This window comes from Stegostoma tigrinum, chromosome 2, assembly GCF_030684315.1.
Source record: "Stegostoma tigrinum isolate sSteTig4 chromosome 2, sSteTig4.hap1, whole genome shotgun sequence".
In the NCBI taxonomy this organism is placed as follows: Eukaryota; Metazoa; Chordata; class Chondrichthyes; order Orectolobiformes; family Stegostomatidae; genus Stegostoma; species Stegostoma tigrinum.
In genome coordinates, this window is record NC_081355.1 from 71,094,869 (window position 1) to 71,118,899 (window position 24,031).

The window sequence follows — 24,031 nt, forward strand, 5'->3', positions numbered from 1 at the left end:
GACAGTCTGTATTTAAGAAGGAATTCCTGATTGTTCTGCACGTGAGCCTATAACCAGAAAGAAGTCATCAGGAGACTGAAGGAGCTTTTGTATACGTCCACAATATTCGCTGTAATTCTTTCAAATTGTTGGGCTCTAACTGAACAATTAGGAGAAGGTCTTTAGCCACAGATTTTTGCTTTTGCTGCTAATTTTGGTTAAATAATTTTAATAGATAAATAATTACAAAACAATAATTGCAAAAGCACTAAGCACGGAGATTTTTCTTTCCCAAATATAATGTTTCTCAATGTATACGAGTCAAGTTTGCTCCTGAAGATTCCCTGAAGTAATTGCAATTTCCCCTTGAATTCCCTTGCTGAAGCCTTGTTGCATCTTTCATTTAACAAATACAATACGTAGAACTATTTATTTTTATTTTTACTGCAGCACTGTGGCAGAAATATTTATGTTTTGGAGCTGGTTCATGTGTTGGCTGATTTTTTTTTAACTTTTTTTCTGCAAATTATGGCATTTTGTTAGCAGCTCTATATCTTCAACTACAAATTGACACTTTTTCCTGTTTTAAATAGCCATATTCAGTTTCCAATTTGTTGATTTTTTCCAACTTTTTAACAGATTAAATCTGCTATTGTACGTAAAGCTTTAACTTCTTTAGAGAAGTAATCCAAACAACTGAATTCATAAAAATAAAAAGGATATGTCTGAATGCATGCTGTGCATCAAGGCAACCTTTTACCAAACCCATTTGGTAAGATACACATTTAATCAAAGATCGAAAGTGAGAATGTCATGTCAAGGAGTGCTTTCTGTATTTATCTTTTAAATTATTTTGTCCCAATTCTTTTAACCTCATCCCTTCCCTATTCAGATGAAAGTTTTCCTTTTAATTAACATTGAGAATTTAATGTTAATTTCTTAATTGTGAAACTCTGAAAACCGTTAGGTAAACTACATTTTTAACATTTGAATTGACTATTTTTAATGCAATGCTTTTGAGGGCTGAATTCTATTAAAAATAGTGAACTCTTGGATGCACCATGGATGTTTATAACAAAAGTGGATTTCTGTTCATATTCAGAAAAGAAGAAGGGGAAGAGAATTTGCAAAAACGAACCTTGCAGTTGCCTTTTAATTTTGCAACTGGGGAGGCATTGCTGTATGAAAAAAATTGTTTGATCCATGGATTAATGGATCCCACATTTCATAAAAGCAAAGAGAATGTTGCAAAAGTTATAGCAGGAACATCAAGAAGGCCAGAAGCATTGGATCAGAATTCTCTTCTAGGTGCCATGTTGAGTCAGGATAAGTCAATCTATGTATCTGCCCCTTCACAAATTCAGAACGTCAGCTTTGAAAGGACCCTTTTTAATAAGAATGAAGAAGCAGAATTCACTGATTTCTTTCCTAGTGATTGGGAAGAGATTCTGTTTGGTGAAGATAGCAGCATTGGAAAGATGGAAGGTACCAACTGTATTCAGTCACAGAAGTCTTTACCTGCTCGTGAGGAAAACATTGACGTTTCAGCTGATAGTATTGGCAGCGAACTTTATAACACTATGAAAAGCCTTGATATTGGGCTGGAAGACTTTGACCTCTTATCCCAAGACGAGACATTCCTGAGGGTTAATTGGGATGAGACTGGAGATATAAATAATATTACACTGAATGAGGAAATACTAACATATGTCCAGGAATCACTGAACAAGCTGTCAGACTGTATGTACTCAAGTTGCATGCAACAGAAACCACTGAATTCAATCTCAAGTTGCATGCTACAGCAGCAGCTTCCAATGGAATATCTTCAGCAGCAACAAATCCCAGCAAAGCCTTGCCCTCATCAACAGCAGCAATCCCAAATGCAACTGTACCAGCAACCACTGCACCCTCCCTCACATCAGTACCAGCAACCACTGCACCCTCCCTCACATCAGTACCAGCAGCAGAGGCAACCTCCCTCAAATCAGTACCAGCAGCAGAGGCAACCTCCCTCACAGCAGTACCAGCCGCAGATGCAACCTCCCTCACAGCAGTACCAGCAGCAGATGCAGTCTCTGCCACAGCAGTACCAGCAGCAGATGCAACCTCCCTCACAGCAGAGCCAGCAGCAGATGCAGTCTCTGCCACAACAGTACCAGCCGCAGATGCAACCTCCCTCACAGCAGTACCAGCAGCAGATGCAGTCTCTGCCACAGCAGTACCAGCAGCAGATGCAACCTCCCTCACAGCAGCACCAGCAGCAGATGCAGTCTCTGCCACAGCAGTACCAGCAGCAGATGCAGCCTCCCTCCCAGCAGAGCCAGCAGCAGATGCAACTTCCATCGCAACAGTACCAGCAGACACAGCAGTTGCAGTTATGCCAGAAAATGAAACACATGAATGTCAACGGACTGTTTACAAAGTGGAGCTCTGACAATATGGGAATAACTGATGGTCAAGAGAAGCAGTTTGATTTCTCTGGCTTAGACAGCCCAGCATCAGAGCTCCAGTACAAACCTGAATTTAATGCTATCCCTTCACCTTGTAGGCAGGACGTATTATTGTACCAGCAGGTTGTAAGTCAGCCGTCTGACTTCATCCAAGCAGAAATGCCAATAGATGGTTTTCATACACAGGGTGATGCTGCAGCCAGTGCTTTGGAAGACTACTTGGACTATGTGGAGCAACATTCAAAAACACCAGATTATACTGCAGTGAACCCATTAATTAACCTAATTGCACCAGAATCATGTTACACTGGTGCCATGTCAATGGTCCCATGTCGAACGGAAAATGACTTGTCCTGTATGAAGACTGCACAACTCAATTCTACAAGCTCAGGTCAACAGCCATTTTTAGCCAAGGTAAGTACGCTTTACTTTTCATGTGATGTAGAAATTTCTGGCAACGTTAACGTAAGAAGTAAGAGCAGCATTAGGCAATTCAGTAACTTTGAGCCTACTCCACCATTTAATGCCACCATGGCTGATTTCATCTCTGCCTCAATTGCACTTTCCTTCCTGCTCTTCGTAACACTTCAACCCCATTTACTAATTAAAAATCTAACATCTCCTCAAATTTACTCAGTGTCCACCACACTTTGAATAGTGAATTACACAACTCTTTGAGAGAAGTAACTTCTCCTCATTTCAGTTTCAAATCTGCCACCCTTTAGCCTAAAACAATGACCTTTTGTTCAACATACTTTGTCAATGCCCTTTAGCAACTTTTGTGTCTTATCAACTGAATTATAAAATTGTTTAAAAACAAAATTGACAAGGTAACATTCTCCAAGGGACGGAAACAATGGTTTCAAAGTTCTTTCTGTTACTATGGTAGAATTAGAGCTGGGAGTGCAATTTGAGTACTAAAATGGTACCCACACAGATTTCTCTCAGTAACTCAGCTGACACTGAACATCATCCTGGTTGAGAGTTTGTATGGCAGAAGTATTGAGAGGCATCAGATTGTGACCTTAGTAATCATCAAATGCTGATTTGATGCCATTGTTGACGCTTCTACTCAGGGTTCTGCCTTAGAAACACTTAGGTGAACAAACATTCGGCAGTGCGGGGGATTCCTTCCACTCCACCACCACTAACACTAGCACAATCAAAGGGATTTAAATAATTGTGTAGACCCACCTAACAAAATAAGTCGTTCATACAATAATGGGGAGAAACATTTGTGGCTTCTGGAGGCACTTTACTATCTTCCACCTAAACTTAGCGTAGAATGTTTCTTACCTGTGCTTTATGAACGAGACACTCACAGAACTCTCCCATCTTTTAAAGCCAATCTGCAGCCTTGCAGAAAGGCAGGGACAGCACTGGCTCCGTCTGTGAAGATAAGTGTGGCCCTGAATTTTCTACCCTTTTTTATGCTTCAGGGCAAGTGCAACAAGATGTGTACAGTCACCCAGACCACTCTGCAGTGCTGCATCAAAGGCGATAGTGGCTCATTATACCAGTAAAATAGATTTTGTTTTTTCTCTGAATAAACAAAGACATGTTCAAAGTGCATGTGACAAATAAATATATTTTCAGAGGATTGAATGTTTGCAACATTCTTCCACAAAAGGTGGTGCAAGCAGAGCCCTTGAGCATTTTTAAGGCAGAGAGAGCCAGGAAGGGGTAAGGGATTATTTGGGAGCTACGTAGCGATGTGAAGCTACCAGATCAGAAGTTGCTTCCACAAAGACCTTCAATACATTGGTTAAACATGATTTTTCTTTTACAAAGCCATAGTGACTCTGCCTGATTATCATGAAATTTTCTAAATCGACTGCTGTAAGTGCTGTAATAATATCTTCTAGCATGTACACTTGGATAGTTATCAGGCTAACTGGCCTGTAATTTCCTGCTTTCTTTCCGTCTTTTGAATAAATGAGTTCACTATTTTCCAATCTAATGGAATCATCACCAAATCAAAAAAATTCTGGAAAATTAAAAATACACTAACCATTGTCTCGTCAGCCTCTAGCTGCAACAATTACTCCTACCACTCCTCCAGCATTAAAATCTTCTTAAGTCCCTCCCTCCCTTACGTTCCCTTATTTACGGTTTTTTTTGTAAAATTGCTTGTATCCTCTATATTGAAGACTGATGGAAAAACAACCCATTCAATTCATTTTATCGTCTTCTTATTTTTCATTATTAATTCCCCAGATTCATTTTCTAAATGACTGAATACTTTTTAAAAATATTTACAGAAACTCTACTGTGTTTATGCTTCTAGCTACTTTTCTGTTATGGTGTAACTTTCCCTGCTTGGCTATATCCTGTCTATTCTTCTGACCTGCCATTATAGGCCTTTTCTTTAAATTTGATATTATCTTTAACTCTTTGAGTTAACCATGGCTGCTGAGTCCTCTGTTTGGAACTTTTTTTTCTTACTGGACTGTACTATTCTCTGTTTTCTAAAGTGACCCCTTAAATGTCTGCCATCACATCTCTATTGACCGATCCCTTAATCTAATGTGCCGATTCACACACTAGCTAGTGTTGTTTTCATAACTGCTCTAATTTAAGTTTAAAATACTCATGTCAGACTTCTTTTCTGTCAAACCAAATGTACAATTTAGTCATCATCTGCTTTTTTGGAGTGCCTTCACTACAAATTCTTCATTGATCTGACACAGGACTAGCTCTAGTATAGCCTTTACTTTTAGTTGGCTCAAGAGCATGATGTTCTCAAAAATTATCCTGAAAATAATCTATGACTGTATCTAGGCTATCCATGCCCATTTGATTTTTTTTTTCCCTTGATACTTCATCCTAATGTGTATTTACCACAAAACTGCCTGTTCAGCATTCGCGTAGGTGAGTTCCTGCCCGTATCAGTTCTCATCTTTATCTAAACTGCTTCTACATCCTGATTTCCTGAACTTGGGTTACCCCTGTCTAATCACCCTTGTACCTTCCCCAGTCGCATGCCTTGTTGATTCACTTCTTTGACCTGATGTTCCTTCATGACTGCTGAAAAGCTGCTGAACGGAAGAGATTGCAGAAAGCCTTTCAGGGTGCCTTTGTGCATATCTGGCTCTTGAAGTCTGTACAGAGCCAAGGGCACTTGTGGAGTGACAACAGTGAAAGGAGGATAGCAGGTTTGGTCTCGACAAAATCATTGTCACCTTGTGGAAAATTGCACCATTAATCCTGGTAATCTGCGGGGAAGATTGCTGGAAAGCTTTGAGAATTTTAATGCCCGTTCTATTCTGCAAAGTAGTCGGACTGGCTATACACACCTAACATTATTTTTAAGATGTATAAATGTTTGGCTCTGCAGGACTTTAAAAGGGGCTGTGCAGTGGAATAAACAGAAGTATAAATCAAGGGAACATTACCCTGCAAGTTATTTTCGAGCACTGTTTTCTGTAGCCACAGTAGCAATAGTCTGAATCTGAATGGCAACAAACAGATTTCATGACCTCAGTTCATGCTTCTATTGCAGCACTCCTTCGTTTGACTGTAGTCTGCCTGGGCTACAGTGGAAGCTATGTTATGATCCCAGGTGATGTTATGACTGTACAAGTCAGATCCCAGACTGAAATATTGCCTGATGTGCCATTTTTTGTTTAATGTTTGGATTTTAGAATGAAGTCTTTCACTCAAAAACATGTAGTGATGCAGATTTGGGTTTAATGATGTAACACAAAAGAAATGAGGATAAAATAGGAAAAAAACGAATTTATTAAATATACTATAAATTTAATGACTTTTGTATTAAAAGGTAAAGCACATTCCCATTAATCCCAAAAAACCCACCTTTACTGTCCTCACACCAGAGAGAATGCTTTCTATGTCAGACCATTTCAATGCACCACCTTGAGATTCTGATAACCACAGGTCTTGGATGGCTCCAGGAATACAAATGTGGACTTAGCCAACATCCCAAGGCTTCATATAACTGACTTTCTAGTTTCAAATAATCCTTTCAGAGTTTTAACAGAAAGCGTCTGGTCTGGAACTTTTAAAATGTGCTATTTATACTGTGGTAACCTCTTTTTTTAATAGTCCTAAACTGCCTTCATTTCTGAAGGCTATACGCTTCTCATATCCTGCCTCAACCAAGACTTGTACAAATTGATACTTTAAAGATTTAGTCTAGGCTACAGGTGTTTTCCCTAATACCACAAAAAACTACCCGTGAATTTCCCATCTAAAAGCCTTATGTACTGCACTGCTCAGTTTGTTTGCTTGTAAACAAAAAAGCATTACTCTGCAGGAAATGCTTCTATAATACTTTGTTGTAAAATAAATCACCATGGCTACAGAAATACTTAAACTCCTTCAGACTCTCAGAACATGCACATGCCACTAATTTTAAAATTCAAAATTCTACAATAACTGTTAGTAAAATATTTAAATCACATGCCTTGCATCACAGCTGGGATGTTGGCTAAGTCCACATTTGTATTCCTGGAGCCAGCCATTAGTAGCATACAGGAAAAGTTGTTTCACACTGTGCCAATTGAAGATAGACTCGTCTTAAGTTCCTTGACATTGGCCTTAATCATTCTGGTATGGCAGCCAATTTATTAAAAGCTGCTTTGTGCCCGCCTAATGGCATTTTATTCTGAATGCCAGCTTATTGATATCCTCATCCAAGACCTCTGCAGCATAGCACATATATGACCACATTCACTGAGGGAGCTGACATCCAGGTATTCTGTCGTGTGGTTACATTGCAGTTCAATCACCATGTACAAGCAGCACCTCTGAATTATCTTGTAATGTATGTAAAGTGTCTGTCTATATATGACCAGTAGCTGAGAGTTTCAGTCCAAGTCATAATGTTTCTTTTCTATCTTGCTTTTTCATCCTCCCACACCATTGCTTGGGAAGGTGTACTACAGCTTGCAGGGAGAGCACTGCGAGGCTTATGAGGATGTGTTGAAGCTATAAACGTGCGGAGTATTTTGTAGTTTGTAGAAACTGTTTTCTTAGAGTGAAGTGACAGTGGTAAATGCAGTGTGAGATTGCAGAGTGGATGGTAGGATATGGCATGTGAAGATGCATTCGTTAACCTTGACTGCTTCTGTAAGTTTAAGGAGTTTTATTGCTAACAAAAGCCCCTGCCTTCCCAGGGTATACTTGGCGGGCATCTTGCTTCCATTCTCCCTGAGCAAAAGGACCTTTCTCTCTCCTTGCAATAAGACCCCCAGTGCAAATTAGAGAACATCAGGCTGTGTTCTTTAGCTTGTTGTGTCCTTTTTGTTGGTGGTTTCTTTCTGGTCTTTCACTCCTTTGTTATCACTTCTAGCCCTGCTATACCCGAAATTAACTTGCCTTGGAGCAGTGCAGGCTATCTTTAAATGGTGTTAGCCTCACCTAAACCTGAGGCATGGTGTCATTCCATAGCACATTTAGTGTAGGCCTCCAGGCCAACATCATTATAATTAGCAAAAGCACATTGTTTGAATGCTGTCTGCCTACATTTAATGGGAATGGAAGACTGTACATCATGAAATCCATGCTTAACCTAAGGTAACAAGGTGTAGAGCTGGATGAACACAGAAGGCCAAGTAGCATCATAGGAGCAGGAAAGCTGATGTTTCGGGCCTAGACCCCTACTTAACTTAAGGTGATGGATGCTATCCATTTTAATCCCCAGTAGCTCTCCTCATCTAATTAACATTGATCATGAATTTAATTTTCAACAATTCTGAAGCAAACAAGTTGTTAGCACCATCAGATATATTTTGTTCATTGCTGAGTAGGTGAGTAAGTAAGTTCTTAGTGTTGAAAGAACTGGAACGTACTCTAACCTTTTCCTCTGCTGTTGAGACCTGTGCCCTACCTCGCTTTTACTGCTGACAGACACGATGAATCCACTTGTAAGCAAAACCCAAAATTCCTTCCATGGATCTGGCAAACCACAGATTTCCCTCTTCACTGTCAGATCAGACTGCAGCACTCTGACCTCTGGGCTGCCAAACCTAGGGCTGCCCCTCAATGCAGCTAAATCTCCAGGCTTTTGCACTACACACTATACCAGGTACTTATGCACAACTAATGCATTTTAATTTTTTTGTTATTCTGAGATTTAAAACAGAAAGATGTAAAAGTTAAGGAACTATGTAAAAGAATCTGTATAAACAGTCTCCATTCTGTTGTAATTTAATGGGATAATGGATGAGCTGTAGAGTCCCAAATGTATCAGCATTCAGTTCTCATATGGAATATTTTAAGAATTGCTATTGGATAATGGAAAATAATGTCATCGTTCGTATTAATTTGAAACATGCAATTTGCATGTTTAGCATTTTTGGAAAGAACTTTGCAACGTACAAAAGTATAATTAGCAATTCATGGATCCTGTACCTGAGCTTAAATTGACTCACGCTATTATAATTTCTTGTTTGTTCAATGCTACATGCTAAATAAATATTTTTTCAGAAACCTTTCCACAACACAGTGAACACATATTAAATTTCAGATTTTAATACAACTTAAGATTTGCAAAAGTTTTAAATGATTGAATGTAGGGTTGTTTGCTCAATATAACAGTAAATATCAGTTGAATACCAAGCCCAAAAAAACCCGAAGAACTGCAGATGCTATAAATCAGAAACAAATATAGAAATTGATGGAAAAGCTGAACAGATCTGCAGCATCTGTGGATAGAAAACAGAGTTAATGTTTCAGGTCTAGTGACCCTTCCTCAGAACTGATTGTAGATGGGTAAAGGTTGCTATATATGCTGAAGATGGGGTGGGGGAGGGGTACGTAGTGAACGATAGGTGGAGATGAAGCTTGGAGAGAGAGAGAAAAACATTTGTACAGACAAAGAAGTGGGTACTAGTCAGCTGGGAGAGTGAGTATCTTCTAATGGGGATGATTGATGGCTAGCAATGGGTTTTTGGTAGAAGCCCAGGGGCTGACAAGGTCTGGTGTATAGGACATCGGGGAAGATGCTCAGCACCTAAAATTATTAAAGGTGATATTCAGTCATGCATGGTTATTAAGCAGACAATGAGATGCTATTCTTCCAGCTCTATCTGAACTTCGATGAAACACTGCAGCAAGCCTAAGACAGAAATGCTAGTAGGGGAACGAGGTGGCATGTTGAAATGGCAGGCAGCTAGGAGCTTGGGGTAATTTTTTGCAGACAGAACGTAGGTGTGCTGCAAAACAGTTGCCCAGTTTGCATTTCGTCTCCCCAAAGTAGAGCAAACCACATTGTGAGCAACGAATGCAGTAGACTGCATTGAGTGAAGTACAGGTAAATTGCTGCTTCACCTGGAAGGTACGTTCAGGGCCTTGGGTAGTGAGGAGGTTAGAAGTAAACGAGAATGTGTTACATCTCCTACAGCTGTGTTGGAAAGTTCCATCATGGTCTGGGGAGGTGTTGGGAGTGGGGGAGGCATTGACCAAGATGTCCTTTGGGGGGGGGGGGGGCGGGCGGAAACAGTCCCTGTGGAAGGTTCAAGAGGAGAGAGGAGTATATCTGTTGGTGGCAGTTAATGCTCCTTTTGGACGTGGATGCTGGTGGGATGGTAAGTGAGGACCTGGGGGGTGGGGGACCCTATCGCTGTTGTGGCAGGGGTGGGGTATGGTAGGGAGAGAGAGCATGAGGGCCTTGGTGATGGAGAATCCTTGGTTGAGGAAAAAGGTGGACATTTCAGAGGTCCCCTCATCAAAGTTGGCATCATCAGAACAGATGCAACAGCGAGGGTAAACTGGAAGAATATTAGTAGCTGTTCATTCTGCTTGGCTAACCTTTACCCATTCCTTTGTCAGCTAAATTGTTTTTCTCTCTCTCTCTCTCGGCTCTATCTCCACCTATTGTTTACTCCTTTTCAGTTTTCGCCAGCCTATCTTCAGCATTTCTACCAACCTTTTCCCAGCTACAGTCCATTCTGAAGAAGGGTTGACGGCCCCGAAACATTACTCTGCTTTCTCTGTACAAATGCTGCCCGCCCTGCTGAGTTTTTCCGACAATTTCTGTTTTTGTTTCTAAGATCAACTTAATGTTGACAATGTCTGTCTTTTCTTTTGCATCTAAGAACATGTTTTTTCTTTATCTTAACAGATCCAAACTGGATTTAGTGATGGAAACATTAATGAAGTTTATCCAAATACATTCAATAACGTGAATTACACACAATTAGGTCCTCAAACTCTTCACGGTCACATAATAGAACATGGATCCTGTTCTGATCAATCATCCAGTGGCTTCATGTAGATGGCTGTCCTGTGAAAAATGAGGAAATGTTTTTATGTTGCTTGCCGAAGGGACAGACATTTGTATCTACAATGTGAAAGGACACAGAGCTTCTAAAATGAAAACTTGTAAGGAGTAGGAGACCGATTGCATTCTGCTGCATTTGATTATGGGTCCTACAGTCTTCAGATTTTCTTTTTGCAAAGTGCTGTTTTATGAATCGGGATTCAGCCTGGATTCTTGCACTAGGAGTGCATACATCCTTGAGAATTGTGAAATGTGAGGTTCTACCCTCACAGCAAATGAGCTCTTTTAAACTGTTCTGTTGGACTTTGGGCAATGGAACTCGCACAGAGTATTAATTTATAATGGAACTACTTTTTGCAATATCATAAAAGCAGATTATCCCATTAATGAACATCAATATTTTGAAAGTAAAAAGGTTATGTTCATATTTTTATCAGATAATTTTGCCAAATGGAAATGTCTTTTGCGGAATCATGTATGAAAGATGAGATCTTTGATCACTTTCCTTTTCACTTTCCTACTATAACTATAAATATTATGGCACTTTAAAGCAGTAGTAATTTAATTACAGTCTGCTGTACAGTACTGAACCCATAACAGATTTTTTTCTTCTATATAACAGCTGGAAGCAAATATAAAAATATGTTTGATTATATTTAAGCATTTTTGTCTCAGAATGATGCAGATCTAAATATTTGTACTAGCTCCCTGCCTTGGGGATGGCCTTAGTGATTCAAACTCAGATGATTTATGGACTTTTTCTAAATGGTGGCCTACCAGTTCACGTGATAATGGAATTTTGAAGCACCCTGTATCCTGTAGGGATAAACCAACATAAATTATTTTCAGTCACAAAAGAATGACCCAACTTTAAAAAGAATACCAAATTGGAATAAATAGTTAATTACAGTTGCCAGAAAGACTTTTTTTTAAACTAACTGTGTCAGTTGATTAGAATTATTAATTGTGAGGGTTATTCACTCACTAAAGCACATATCCGTTAAACCCTGTTCTATATCTCCCTTTTACAATAGACGTGCATAATAATTCTATTGAACATGTGTATTGATTTAGAATAAAATGTCATACCACTAAAAAACTACAAGTGTATGATAAATTGTTCATGCCTTCAGGGAAAGTTTAGTATCAGGGAAGCAAACACTGATTACAATGGGTATCTTCAGAAGAATCTCAGCAGCAACTTTTCTTTTCCTCTCCACTTAAATAAATTGCACTGCTGCATGGACTTCAATAATGATACCTTTTCTCTCAGATGGCATGTCTTTACAATTATCATTGCTACCATTGTTTCCTTGAAATACTCGGAAAGCAAATTTGAAATGGAAATGGTCCTCGTGTGGTTGTATTATGCAGGGATGTCTCATTTTCAAAAAAAAATTCTCTGAAAAGTTGTGCCTGTGTCTATGAATCATAACATAGTCAAATGTACATTTAAAAAAAGCTCTGTGCAGATATATTTTTCCTGTAACTGGTTGCTTTACAGACTTTGACCACATTTTTTCAAATGGCATATTTGCAGCGTATATCAAGAAGACAGTGTTGAAGATTTTTTCTGTTGGGAAACCCCAACAAAACTCTTTGATTTTTTTTACAGTACTTATGCAAGCATAGCATGTATATGCTATACGCACCTAGCCTCAGTTAATATACCTGTCCCTTGTATTGCACTCTTCAGGAAAAAAAGCATTCTTCACATAAAAGCTCTTATTGGTTCAGTGAGCAGTTAAAATAAATGACTACAATAAAAGTTTGCTTTAATATTAAAAGCTATCGTTCATAGTTTATCAAACGAAAAATGCTTTCAATACATTTACTTTATCTGACAGGTTTTGTAGACTTATGAGACATCAATACTGATGCAAAATGTACGTTTTGTTTTGAATAATTGTTACTGATTTTGTACATGTTCAGATTTACATTTAATTGTCCTTGTGAAAATAATTTTATTTTTAAATGAATTTATTGCATTTTTAAAAAATTTTGATGTACAAAGAAAAACAAAACACAATAATATGACTGATTACTGTTGTGAGACTTTTAAATATTCACCCAGTTCAGTTGTCACTACCTGTTTTCGAATGGATAATTTGAGCTGGGTATTTTATGACTTTAATTTGCTTGTCACTTAATAGAAGACCTGATGCATGTGCACTTCAGGATAGAAGCATTTGTGATCACTGAAGTAAAATGAGCGTTTTATATTGTACATTTAACTTGAATTGGATTTGAGAAAAGATATTTTAATCAGATGACTTTTTCAATTTTCCTTTTAAAAGAATTGCACAGAATATGTCCTAATGATCATCATCTATTTTAGTAACCTGTTCCAGATTGTGATGAAACTGTGAAATAGTTACTTTAATAACATCTAGCCCAAGTACTTTTCTTATTATACCGAGTTGCCTTCGTGTCAGAACCCATCACACTGCTTATGGAACTTAAATGGTTTATCAAAGTACTCTGTAAACATACTGAATATCCATGAGTAGTGTAAATATGCTTGGAATTTCCAAAATCCAGATGTAAAACACTGTGCATATCAAATTGAAGGAGATCTGCCACATGCTAAATTATCTAACTCCAAATTTGTTTAAATTTCCACCACCATTGCATGTTTGTGCACGGTTTTGTATCATCTAAAAATCTGTGAATGGTTTCAAATTACAAATGAAGCTGAATAACAGTGATCATGGCGCAGACTGCTCGGGAACTACAAAACTCTATTGTGGCAAAGTTCCAAAACAAACTTTAATATTTTATCATTAATCATTTAGTGTAAAGATGGTTTGTTGAAAAATATCAAATAATATTCAAGGAAATGTTTGATACATTGGTTCTCAAAAAACTTTGATGAAGTGCCAAGCAAGTGGCTGTCTGAGCTGGATTTTCCCCTCTGCTTACTGAACCCTACCATTGAGATCAAATGCAGGGTCAGGAGCGCCACTGTGACAGGAAATAGTCACTCATTGTGATTTTCCCTGTGGCAGCTGATTAATGGCCCAAAAAAAGAACACATCTCCAAATAAGGATGATAGGCTGACTTTTGATTTTGGAGGGCCAGTCTGGGATCTTCCAGTTTCGAAAGAGCAGAAGGAAATAACAGAAGGTGAGAGAAAGAGGATGCTTCAACATAGAGGCACCTTCTTGCTAACCTTTTTTCAAATTTAAACTATGATGTGGCTCTTACAGACAGACTGCTACAGTTTTATTTCTGCTGCACCCAGGGAGGCAGAGATGGTCTGCCTATTGACCTGTCAGGAGCATTGCTCCTACTACTGATCCCCAGCTCACCCTTCGCCCCAACCCCCTTCAAGTCTGTAACTGGGAGTCTGCCTTTAGGCAGTTAAACCAGCCCTTCCTATATGAATTTGGGGGCTGACCAGAAAAGTCTCTCACCCTGTCTTGACAGGTTTTGCGAGCACCAATCCCATCTCTGCTAAAAGGGCCCCAAACAGAGTAGTGCTGGGCAAACAGAAAGATCCAAAAAGCTCCCTGTTCCACTTTTCTAAAGTATACACTGGGGTCCTGGACATTGTCACTCCCCTACATCATGAAGACTATGCCATTGTATAGTTGGGAGAAATCAGCTGTCCCTGTGGAGATTGGTGTAAAAAGTCATCAAAGCCTTAAGACAAAATAAAAACAACTTCTTAATGGCAGTCTTAAAAGATGAAATGAGTATCACCTATTGTCTTTCTTTGTAAACACTTAGTCTCTCCTTAAAGTCCAGATTATGATCTCAAACTTTTTGGGCCTTGTGTGTCATGCACTCAGTGGAAGTGCTGAGCTATCTCAGGAATTCCCAAGAAACTCCATTAATATTGCTGCCAACCATTTAGGAGTCACTTTGGAGGACATCTGAGCTGCCAAGTTCACTCTGTTGTCATATTCCAATCAGCATTTATATAACAATTAATTGGAGGCTTTCCTCAAATCAGGATAATGAGGCAGGCCCTTTTTACTAATCACATGTTGTCAAGCTTGTCTGGTGACCATAACTCTCATTGCTTATGATGCTTTTGTAGCTTCCCAAAAAGAAGTTGTTTTTATTTGGTCTTTTAAGGCTTTGATGACTTATTACACTAACTGGGTGTTTCCACAGGAGCAGCTGATTTCTCCTGACTACACAATGAGCCATTGTTAAATTTGTTGTCTTTATCAAAACTGTGAACCACATGCTTCCATTAGAGTTAAGTGCAGGGTTAACTGATATTACGTCAAACAACTCGACCAACCTTTCAGTTCCTTAATCATAGGTAAAATTGTTTATACAGTTATTTTCTTGAAATCAATTGCAATCACACTGTTTAATAATCTTATTAACATCTTACAAATTGTTGTATAACATGCAAGTGATGATGTGCGAAAAAGGATTGAAAGTCATTTTGTAGAAGGGTTTAAAGATGCTCAAGACATTTTACACTTAGAGGGAGGGCTCCTTTGAAGAAATTGGTTTAGTTTCCCTGTAGGAGAGAGGCAAAGGTCACCTTTTAATTAAGTTTCAGTTATGTAGTCTGATTAGAGACGAGGCGGATCATATATGAAATGAACAAAATATCTGTCAACACTATCAACTGCTAGTCATACTGTTTAGTGCAAAGAAGAACTTTCAACATTTCTGTTATCACTTTGCACATCTAAAACTGGTCCCTAGAAGCATTAAGTGTGGTTTGGAATTTAAGTGCAAAATGGTTTTCATTGTAAATCCTGAATAACATTTTAAGGTATGTGAATGTGATGAACAGTAGCTAGGTCTACGAACACTGTATTAAAGGTTTAAAGGGACAGCATCATTATTGTACACGAGTACAGAACTGTTTGTGAACTACAGCTGTATCATATTATAAACTATTAAGCCAAAAACAAAGTATCATGTTATTAAGTGCCAAATATTCAGTACTATTAGTATAGTGTTGTATCAAAATTTGCTTTTGTTCATTTTAACAACTACTTAGTGTTTTGCCCTATATTTTATATGGCAGCTGAGCCATAGTCTGTGATAAGATGGCAAATACAAGGGCATTGATGTTTGCACCAGTGCCATAAACATTTGGAAGTACATTGCAGTTTGAATTCTGCTCTTTGCCCTCTTGTTAAATGTGGTGTTTAAACAGTATTATTGTAAATGTTTCTTGTACATTTTTTGATGTCCATTTGTTTTGCTCACATATTGCTATGTCCACACACACTGTACATGTTTCTCTTAAAATATAGTTTGTAACAAACTCACTCGCCTCCAGGGAAGTTTGTTAAACTTCAATATTGTAATAAAAAAATCACTGAATGTGAATTGGGTTAATGGTCGTTTTCTGAAAAATAACTAATAATATCTAAGAAAAGGCAAAGAAAATAATCACATGATTAAGTGGGATGGTGAGCAAAGACCTTTTGGGGTTGAATATCTTTAAGGGGATGAACGAATGTATGCAAAACACAGGAAGAAAGCTATCATAAAAAATACTCTCAAAAAGACATAATTAAAGAGAGAATACACTTCTCCCAGCCTCAAGACCAGTTAGAGTAATAAGCAGTTCAGGTGTGTGTAAAAGTCTGATGCCAGAGGGATCTTTCCTATACTAGAATTGAATTTCAGTATGTTAAGGTGACTGAATCTGAATGAATTTGTAGAGTTCCTTTTAATGTAAAAGACAATTTATCAAGTAGGTTCTGATCCAGTTTCATTGCAGGTCCTGTTGCAGTTGTATAGGACTTTGGTTTGGCCACATCTGGAGTACTGTGTACAGTTCTGGTCGCCACATTACCAAAAGGATGTGGATGCTTTGGAGAGGGTGCAGAGGAGATTCACCAGGATGTTGCCTGGTATGGAGGGTGCTAGCTATGAAGAGAGGTTGAATAGATTAGGATTATTTTCATTAGAAAGACGGAGATTGAGGGGGGACCTGATTGAGGTCTACAAAATCATGAGGGGTATAGACAGGGTGGATAGCAAAAAGCTTTTTCCCAGAGTGGGGGACTCAATTACTAGGGGTCATAAGTTCAAAGTGAGAGGAGGAAAGCTTAAGGGAGATATGCTTGGAAAGTTCTTTACACAGAGGGGGTGGGTGCCTGGAACGCGTTGCCAGCGGCAGTGATAGACGCAGACACATTAGCGTCTTTTAAGATATATTTGGACAGGCACATGGATGGGCAGGGAGCAAATGGACAAAGACCGTTAGAAAATAGATGACAGGTTAGACAGAGGATCTTGATCGGCGCAGGCTTGGAGGGCCGAAGGGCCTGTTCCTGTGCTGTAGGTTTCTGTGTTTGTGAACTGGGAGATTTTGGAGCAAAAACAGAAGTTTCTGGAAAAGCTCAGCAGGTCTGGCAACAACTGTGAAGAAAAGATCAGAGTTAACATTTCGGGTCCAGTGACCCTTGCTCAGCACTGATGCCAGCTGGAAAAACGTCAGCTTACATGCAGAAAACAGGGAGGGTGATGGGGGAGATTTGGAACTGCTTCAAGGAAGCTTTTAAAATGATTTAAACATGGCAGTTTACTTAAAAAGCAAGATGAAACACCTTTTCTGTGCAATTGGGTTCCTGTTGACATTTGCAAGGCAGGTGGGTTTTGTAATAAAAATACTTCAAAATCATTTTAATCACATGATGAATGGTCATTGATCCACAATAGATGGCAATTGATAATCTTTCACAGCCACAAAGTATTTAAAATCACATTGTAGAGAAAGATGGGGATCTTTAGCACTTGATTGTCAGTAACTAATCTTGTCAGCCCTCTTATGACTCCATTTCTGCCTGGATAACAGAGAATGAGGGCTTAAAATAAAAACTGAAAGTACTGGAGAAACTCAGCAGGCCTGGCAGTATTTGTAAAAAGAGAAGCAGAGTTAACGTATCAAGTCTAATGACTTGTTTGGGGCTCGAGATATTGGAACTTGTATTCCAAAGAAGAGCCACAAAGGTGGGTGAGTAATTGCCACACTTATAGAATAGAAGGGGCTGCTGATGCTTGGAGATTCACCTACACATCAAGATGGAGCCTGGGCCTCTTGGCCCAAGGAGCTGTGAGAGTTATCATACATCGTCCTGCAATCACAAGCATGTGATGGCAATGAAAATGTCTTTGATTGCACATGGAGTGAGTGGGTTAAATGCTGCCATCCGTGAAGAGATGTTCTCAAATTTAGTTATGTGGGACCTCCAGTGGGCAGCAATAGTGGGCATTCACTCAATCACAGGTCACTTGTGAGCTCAGTATTCCATGTGACCCTTAGCCATTAGCTGACTGTGCAGGCTCGTTCCTTGTCCCAACCTCTCCTGAAAAGTTCATTCAGGCTCATGGTTGAACCCCAATGATATCTGATGTTATCGCAATGTCTGTGCCCTTGAGCAAATGGAGGGAAGTTGCTAAGGTCTTGGGCCCCTGTGAGACCCCATTGCCTGCTCTTGGTGCAGGAGCTACTCACTTCACACCTTGGTCCAAGGAACATCATCCAGGGACGTGGACTGGTGGCTTCAGCACCCTCAAGGTTGCACTTGTGGGTACAAGGAGACTGGCCCGTATGGATCATAGAACTGGACAGATATCAATAAATACAAGGATGTGTTTCCATGATGGTCCCTGAGAAAGGTGCCATCTTTATTTCCCATCTCACTGCAACTCAATGCAGTACCTGGATCTTCAGCTGGGTACAGCAAGCCTACCATATCGTGGACCCCATTGGCCATGGAGCTTTGGTCAGTGAGCCCAGGGCTGTTGGTGTGTAGAAGGCCCAGACATGCTGAGTGTGTCCTTGTTTGTAGTGCATGCGCTCAGCCTAGCCCAGCCAACTCTGGGACACCTTGAGAGGAGACCTCTAGGGGGACCTGTATGTGGTTCTCTCTTGGACTAGTGCTGACTGATCTTGTGAGGAAGAGGTATCTAGAAGTGAATATGGACAGAGACTTGCACTCCCCCACACTTACCATTAGTACTCAGCTCCGACAGCAAGGTGACCAGGTAAAAGGATAATATCAGAAATGAAGGAATTTAATTACATGGAGAGATTGGAAAAGCTGTGATTCTTCCCATTCAAGCAAAGAATAACAGCAGACCTGATAGAAATATTCAAAATTATGTTATAATTAGATAGAGCAAGGTCCCTCAGTAGCCAGTAGTTCTAGATGTAAAATAGTTGCAAAAGTAATTGGAAGAAAATTGGCATGAAATTTTCCAGGCAAAGGGTTTTTTGAGATTTAGAATGCAGTGCCTAGAATTATGGTGGGGGTGGGGTGAGTGGTGGTCAGGGTCAGGCTCAGATTGCACTTTTCAAGCTTTGTAAAAGAAACTTAACCCCCTTATTTTCCCACTTCTATAATTATGTTGGTGCTCCTAGTATATAGAAATTCTTTATATCAAAGCATTTGAGAATTCCATCCTATACGATGACATAAGGAATCTATGACTTTAGCTGTTGCCTGTGAATATATCTTTCTACATGAAAACAAATGAAACTAAAATAGAACTATGAGCATCTCACGATTCAATTTTAATATTAAAATACAGTTATTTTATGCTATGGCTTTGATATCACAAATGAATATCGGTAAGGACCATTGAATCACATGGATATTATAACTTCCAGATTTTTCTGGTTAACTATGCACAAGTGGATATCAGAAGTGGTTGTTTAACTTACTTCTTTAAAAGGGTGAGCATCATGATTCTGACCATTGTTCTTGACATGCCCCGCTCCCAGTATCCAAAAGTGGATTGTCCAGAATTTCTCAAGAGATGCCAAAAGAACTGCAGATGCTGTAAATCAGGAACAAAACCATAAGTTGCAGGAAAAGCCACGCGGGTCTGGCAGCATCTGTGAAGAAAAATCAGTGTTAACTTTTGGGGTTTGGTGATGCTTCCTCAGAACTAATGGTAGCTAAGAAAATGTTGGTTTATGTGCAGAAGGTAGAGTGGGGTTAAGGGAAAAGGAATAAATGATAAGTGGGGATAGAGCCCAAAGAGAGAAAGAAAAGTTGCACCGACAAAAGAGTTTGTAACGATCTGCCTAAGAGGGTGAATAGCTGTTAACGGAGACTATCAGTAGCTAACAATAGGTAGTGTGTATTGGCAGACTGTGTGAGAACAAGGCCTGGTGTGTGGAGTACATGGGAGAGTTCAGGCCTTAAAATGATTGAACTCAATATTGAGTTGCAGCGACCCTAAGCAGAAAACAAGTTGTTGTACTTTCAACTTGCGCTGACTTTTGCTTCAGCAAGCATGAGATGGAAATGTTGACCAGGGAACAAGGTGGTGCTTTAAAGCGACAGGCAACTGGAAGCTCAGTGTCTTTTCTAGCGAGCAGAATGTAGCTGATCTGTGAAGTGGCCACCCAGTCTACGCTTCATTTCCCCATTGTAGAGGAGACCATATAGTGAGCAGTGAATGAAGTAGACTAAATTCTGGGAAGTGCAGGTGAAGTTGAGCTTCACCTGGAAGGTATGTTTGGGCCCTTGGATACTAGGGAGGGAGGAGGTAAATGGGCAGTTGTTACACTGTTGGTGACAGGGGAAGGTGCCACAGGGCTGTGGAGATGTGTTGGGGGTGAAGGAAGTGTGATCCAGGGTGTCCTGGAGGGAACGGCCCCTGTGGAAGGCAGACAAGGGAGGGGAGGGGATTATGTGTCTGGTGCTGGCATCTCGCTGGAGGTGACAGAAATAGTGGCTGATGATCTTTTGGACGTGGTTGCTGGTGGGACAGTAGGTAAGGACAAGGGGAGCCCTTGAGAGGGAAGAGAGGGAGTGAGGGTGGAAGTGCAAGAGATGGGTCAGACGCGGTTGAGGGTCCTGTTGACAATGGTGCTGGGCCAGTTAGTGGCCAGTCTATCCCCACAAATGGAAACAGAAATATCGAGGAAGTGCAGGGAGGAGTCAGAGATAGACTAGTGAAAGTGAGGGAGGCTGCAAATTGGAAGCAAAATTGATGAACTTTTCCAATGCTAGATGAAAGAGGGAAAGCAGCACTGATGATATCATTGATATATCAGGGAAAGAGTTATGGTTGGGAGCCGGAATGAGACTGGAACAAGGAATGTTCCACATACCCCACAAAATGCCAGGCATATTAGAGGGCGACAATAACAAGGTGTAGAGCTGGATGAACACAGCAGGCCAAACAGCATCTTAGGAGCAGGAAAGCTGGCATTTCGGGCCTAGACCCTTCATCAGAAAGTGTGATTTTCTGATGAAGGGTCTAGGCCCGAAGCATCAGCCTTCCTGCTCCTCCGAAGCTGCTTGGCCTGCTGTGTTCATCCAGCTCTACACCTTGTTATCTCGGATTCTCCAGGATCTGCAGTTCCTATTATCTATAGTAGGGGGTCATGTGGGTATCCTTGACCACCCTTCTGACCTGAAGAAAATGAGAGGAATTAAAAGCGAAGTTGTTGAGGGTGAGAATGAGCTTGGCCAAGTGGAGGGGCGTGGTGATGGGTGGGGACAGTTCAGGTCTTTGCTCCAGGAAGAAGTGAAGAGCCCTGAAACCATTCTAGTGGGGAGTAGATATGTTAGGGAATTGCACATCCATGGTAAAGAGGAGGTGGCTGGAACTGGTAAACTGGAAATTTTGAAACCAGGGTAAGTCATCGGAGGTATCACGGATGTACGTGGGCAGGATTGGACTGGGGAGAGAAGACTGAATCAAGGTAGGAAGAGATGAGTTCTGTGGGGCAGGAGCAGGCTGAAATGATGGGTCTGCCCTGACAATCCTGTTTGTGGATTTTTGGAAGAAGGCAGAAACGTGCTGTGCGGGCCTGGGGTCTATTAGCTTGGAAACAGAGGGCAGGAGAATGGATGAAGTGAGATCGGTGACCGTAGAAGTTACAATGGCCTGATGCATCATGATGGGGTCACGGTTCAGGGGAAGCTGGAGGAGGTATCTGAGAGCTGGCGCTCAGCCTCTGCAAGGGAGAAGTCAGTACGCCAGACAACAACAGCACCACCCTTGTTGGCAAGCTTAATAACAAATTCTGGGTTAGAGTGCAGCCAGTTCGGAGGGAGATAGGTTGGATTGAGTGAAGAAGGCAGAGAAATTGAGGCAACCAATGTCACATTGACAAATGAGCAGATTGAGAGCAGGTAAAAGGGCAAAGGGAAGAATCAGGTGAAGGGAGAATGTTGGAACTGAGCAAAGGTGTCTATGGAACAGGGAAAGGACTCTTGTCCAAAGGGCACAAAGGTAAAGCAGGAGAAGAAGAGCTCGATGTCATGTTGTGCCCAAAATTCTTTAATATGGGGACACAGATCGATAAAGCTGAGTCCTTTACTGAGTACAGAATGTGCAACATTGGAGAATGGAAAGCTAAGAGGGATGGTGAATACATGGTTGAGGGAGGGGATGGAATCGGGGGAAAGGAAGGGGAAGAAGGTTCCTGAGGGCCATGAGTATCTCGAGTTGTTGCATATTGTGAGTCTCGAAGCATGAAAAGGAAAGGGAAGAGTTTCTGGTTAGCACAGCGAATGAGCAGGAAGATGAAGTGGAATTGTGGGGTAGCGCAGCCCTGAGCCAGCGTGATGCAACGTTGTTGGAGAGAAAGGTTGAGAGTGTGCATGTGTCGCCACATGAAACTGAGTGTGGATCTCCGGATGCGGCGAGAGCATTGTCTGTGGAACACTGAATATTGCTGAGATCCCTGTGATCCTGGAAGGATTCAAAGCACAAGCGATGAAACTTGAGTTGGAATCCCGAGTGGGGTGAGTCTGAGCCAGGGGCAGTCACTGAGGAATGTGATACGGCTATGGAAACACGTTTAGTGAATACCTGGTCAAACACCAGGATCAACAGTGAAATTAATGTTGGTGGACAAAGAAAAAAGATTGGAAAGGAAATCCTGTCAGAGAACAGAGCAGAACTTCTTCATTGTATTGAAACTTGAAGAAGACAATGTAGTATTTTGTATAAACTACTTTGGAGTGCTATTAGGTAAGTAAAATATGAAATTCATTTCGTACAAAGCTAAATTCCACAAATAACAATCAGGCAAATATCCAAGACACAATCATTGTTTCATTGAGGGATATATTTGCTTCGACAGATCACTGTTTTCCTAAAAGATGGTCAGTTCAACCTTAATGCAGAATGCGGACTTTGAAACATCTAAGTGGTATGAAGTGTCTTTTCACAGGACTGTGCTCTTATACTCTTGTGGTGTCATATTCCATGATCTTCCTGGCACATGTTGACTAGTATTTTGATGTATTTCATTTCACTGTGGGTCAGTATGGTGACATAGTGATTAGCACTGGTGCCTCACAGCCAGGGACCTGGGTTTGAATCCACCCTCAGGCAACTGTCTGTGTGGAGTTTGAGCATTCTCCTAGTATCTGCGTAAATTTCCTCTGGGTGTCCATTTTCCTCCCTCAGTCCCAAGATGTGCAGGCCAGGTGGATTGGCCATGCTAAATTGCCCAGAGTGTTCAGGGATGTGTAGATTAGGTGTGTTTTAGGGGGATGGCTCTGAGTGGGATGCTCTGAGGGTCGATGTGGACTTGTTGGGCCGAAGGGCCTGTATCCACATTGTAAGGATTCTATGATTAAAAGAGATGAGTGGGCTACAAATCACTAAACAGTTTTTGAAAATGTCAAAGTCTCATCCAAGCCAACACCTAAATTTCAGGTGGTGAAATAAATAACTTCACAAGCTGGAGAAGCAGCATAGGGTCTATTAGTTGGCTGTGAGGATAGATACCGAATGAGTATTTCATGTCAGTTTTTACTGTGGTGAAAGAAATGGAGACTAGAGAACACAGAGAAATAAATTTTGATGTTTTAAAAACTGTTCATTTTATAGAAGAGGAAGTTTGGGGGATCTTGGAGAACATAACTGTGAATAACTCTCCAGGACCTGATATAATGTGTCCCAGAACGTTGTGGGAAGTTTGGGAGGAAATTATGAGACCCCTTGCGGAAATATTTGTGTCATCTACAGCTATGGATAAGGCATCTGATGACTGGAGGATGGCTAATATTATACCTTTAAGAAAGGTTATAAGGAGAAACTGGGGAACTATAGACCGTGTCAGAGATAATAGGAACTACAGATGCTGGACAATCCAAGATAACAAGGTGTGGAGCTGGATGAACACTGCAGGCCAAGCAGCATCTTAGGAGCAGGAAAGCTGACATTTTGAGCCTAGACCCTTCATCCATTTCTGACGAAGGGTCTAGGCCCAAAACGTCAGCTTTCCTACTCCTATGGTGCTGCTTGGCCTGCTGTGTTCATCCATGTCCACACCTAACTATAGACCGTGTGTCTGACTTTGGTTGTGGGTAGATTGTTGGAAGTGATTATAAAAAATAAGATTTGTAGACATTTAAAGAGGCAAAGATTGATTAGGGATAGTCG

The 24,031-nt window shown here is 40.5% G+C and overlaps 1 protein-coding gene across 2 annotated transcripts in view; it reads left to right on the forward strand.

Annotated features, from left to right (window-relative positions):
• LOC125464337 (aryl hydrocarbon receptor-like) overlaps window positions 1-15,930 on the forward strand; it is a 175,771-nt gene extending 159,841 nt beyond the window's left edge. For both annotated transcript variants that reach the window (XM_048556652.2, XM_048556661.2), the window contains exons 10-11: window positions 1,082-2,843; window positions 10,516-15,930. In XM_048556652.2, the coding sequence (XP_048412609.1) occupies window positions 1,082-2,843; window positions 10,516-10,668 (1,915 nt within the window). In that variant the 3' untranslated portion in view covers window positions 10,669-15,930. The remainder of the gene's footprint in view (window positions 1-1,081; window positions 2,844-10,515) is intronic.
• The last annotated feature ends 8,101 nt before the right edge of the window (window positions 15,931-24,031 follow it).